The sequence below is a fragment of the Colobus angolensis genome, unplaced genomic scaffold (assembly GCF_000951035.1).
Source record: "Colobus angolensis palliatus isolate OR3802 unplaced genomic scaffold, Cang.pa_1.0 Scaffold47, whole genome shotgun sequence".
Lineage (NCBI taxonomy): Eukaryota > Metazoa > Chordata > Mammalia > Primates > Cercopithecidae > Colobus > Colobus angolensis.
Window position 1 is genome coordinate 3351480 of NW_012118154.1, and position 965 is coordinate 3352444.

General features: G+C 56.8%; 1 protein-coding gene across 1 annotated transcript in view; it reads left to right on the plus strand.

Annotated features, from left to right (window-relative positions):
• The first annotated feature begins 289 nt into the window (after positions 1-289).
• The window catches only part of EIF5A (eukaryotic translation initiation factor 5A), a 5801-nt gene continuing 5125 nt past the window's right edge, over positions 290-965 (plus strand). Inside the window, exon 1 of the mRNA XM_011958499.1 lies at positions 290-401. Coding sequence (XP_011813889.1) covers positions 333-401 — 69 coding nt within the window. The 5' untranslated portion in view covers positions 290-332. The remainder of the gene's footprint in view (positions 402-965) is intronic.

Genomic DNA, 965 nt, shown 5'->3' on the forward strand with positions numbered 1-965 from the left:
CACCACTCTTTTTTTATAGACAATTTTTTCTGAAGGATCTCGTAGACAATTCTTTTGGGAATCGCAGAGCACAGTTGGGGAAAACACAGTAATACCATCTAAGTCTCTTTACTGAGGACCTCAAAGCGGAATGGCCTCTACCGATGCCATAGAGACCAATACGGACGGAGGGTTTAAACAAGATGGTGTCCGCCGCAGCGCCGCTCTATCTTCCCGGGTGAACTCTATGGCACAGCATAGGCGTTCGATTTAGAGAAGTGAAGCCGAGATGGGTGGGAACTCGACCACACTACCGCGCTAGGAAGAGTGGGGCGGAAAGACATCTCCCGCGCATGTGTGGAACTGGGGAGACTGATTCCAAGACAAGGGGCCCACCCCCCAGAGCAAGTTTTCTGAAACGTGTGAGTCGTTTAAGTTCAGTTAAAGCCGAGGTGGGGCGTATCCTGAGACGCATGCGTTCTAGACGAGACAAGTGATCTAGCAGCATGGTCTTTTCAACGCCCGGCGTACAGACGACGTCTGAGGTGGAAGGGGCGTTTAGGATTCCGAACACGCATGCGTTCTGAGACCCAGGCGGTTCCTTTAGAGGGTGTGGAGTGCAGGGCTCCGTATTGCGCAGGCGCAAGGACTGTCCGGTAGGACAAGCGGTCTATCAAGGGGAGGGAAGAGGAGGTTGAAGAGCTTAAAAAACCGGGTGCGCCTGCGCGTTACCGATTAGTTGAAGACGCTCAGGGTTTGTGAGGGGCGGGGTCACGTATGCGCGTCATTGGCCGGGTAGGTGGGAGGGAGGGTGGAGATGGGGAGGGTGTGTGCGCTTGCGCAGTGCGGGGGTGGAGGGCGGAGGAGAAAGATAGCACGCTTGCGCGGCTGTCATAGGGCTGCTTGGTTGGTCAGTGGGGAGTCGGCGCCTGCGTACTAAGACCCGTGTGCAGCAGCGGCGGCGGCGGTAGAGGCGGCGGCGGCGG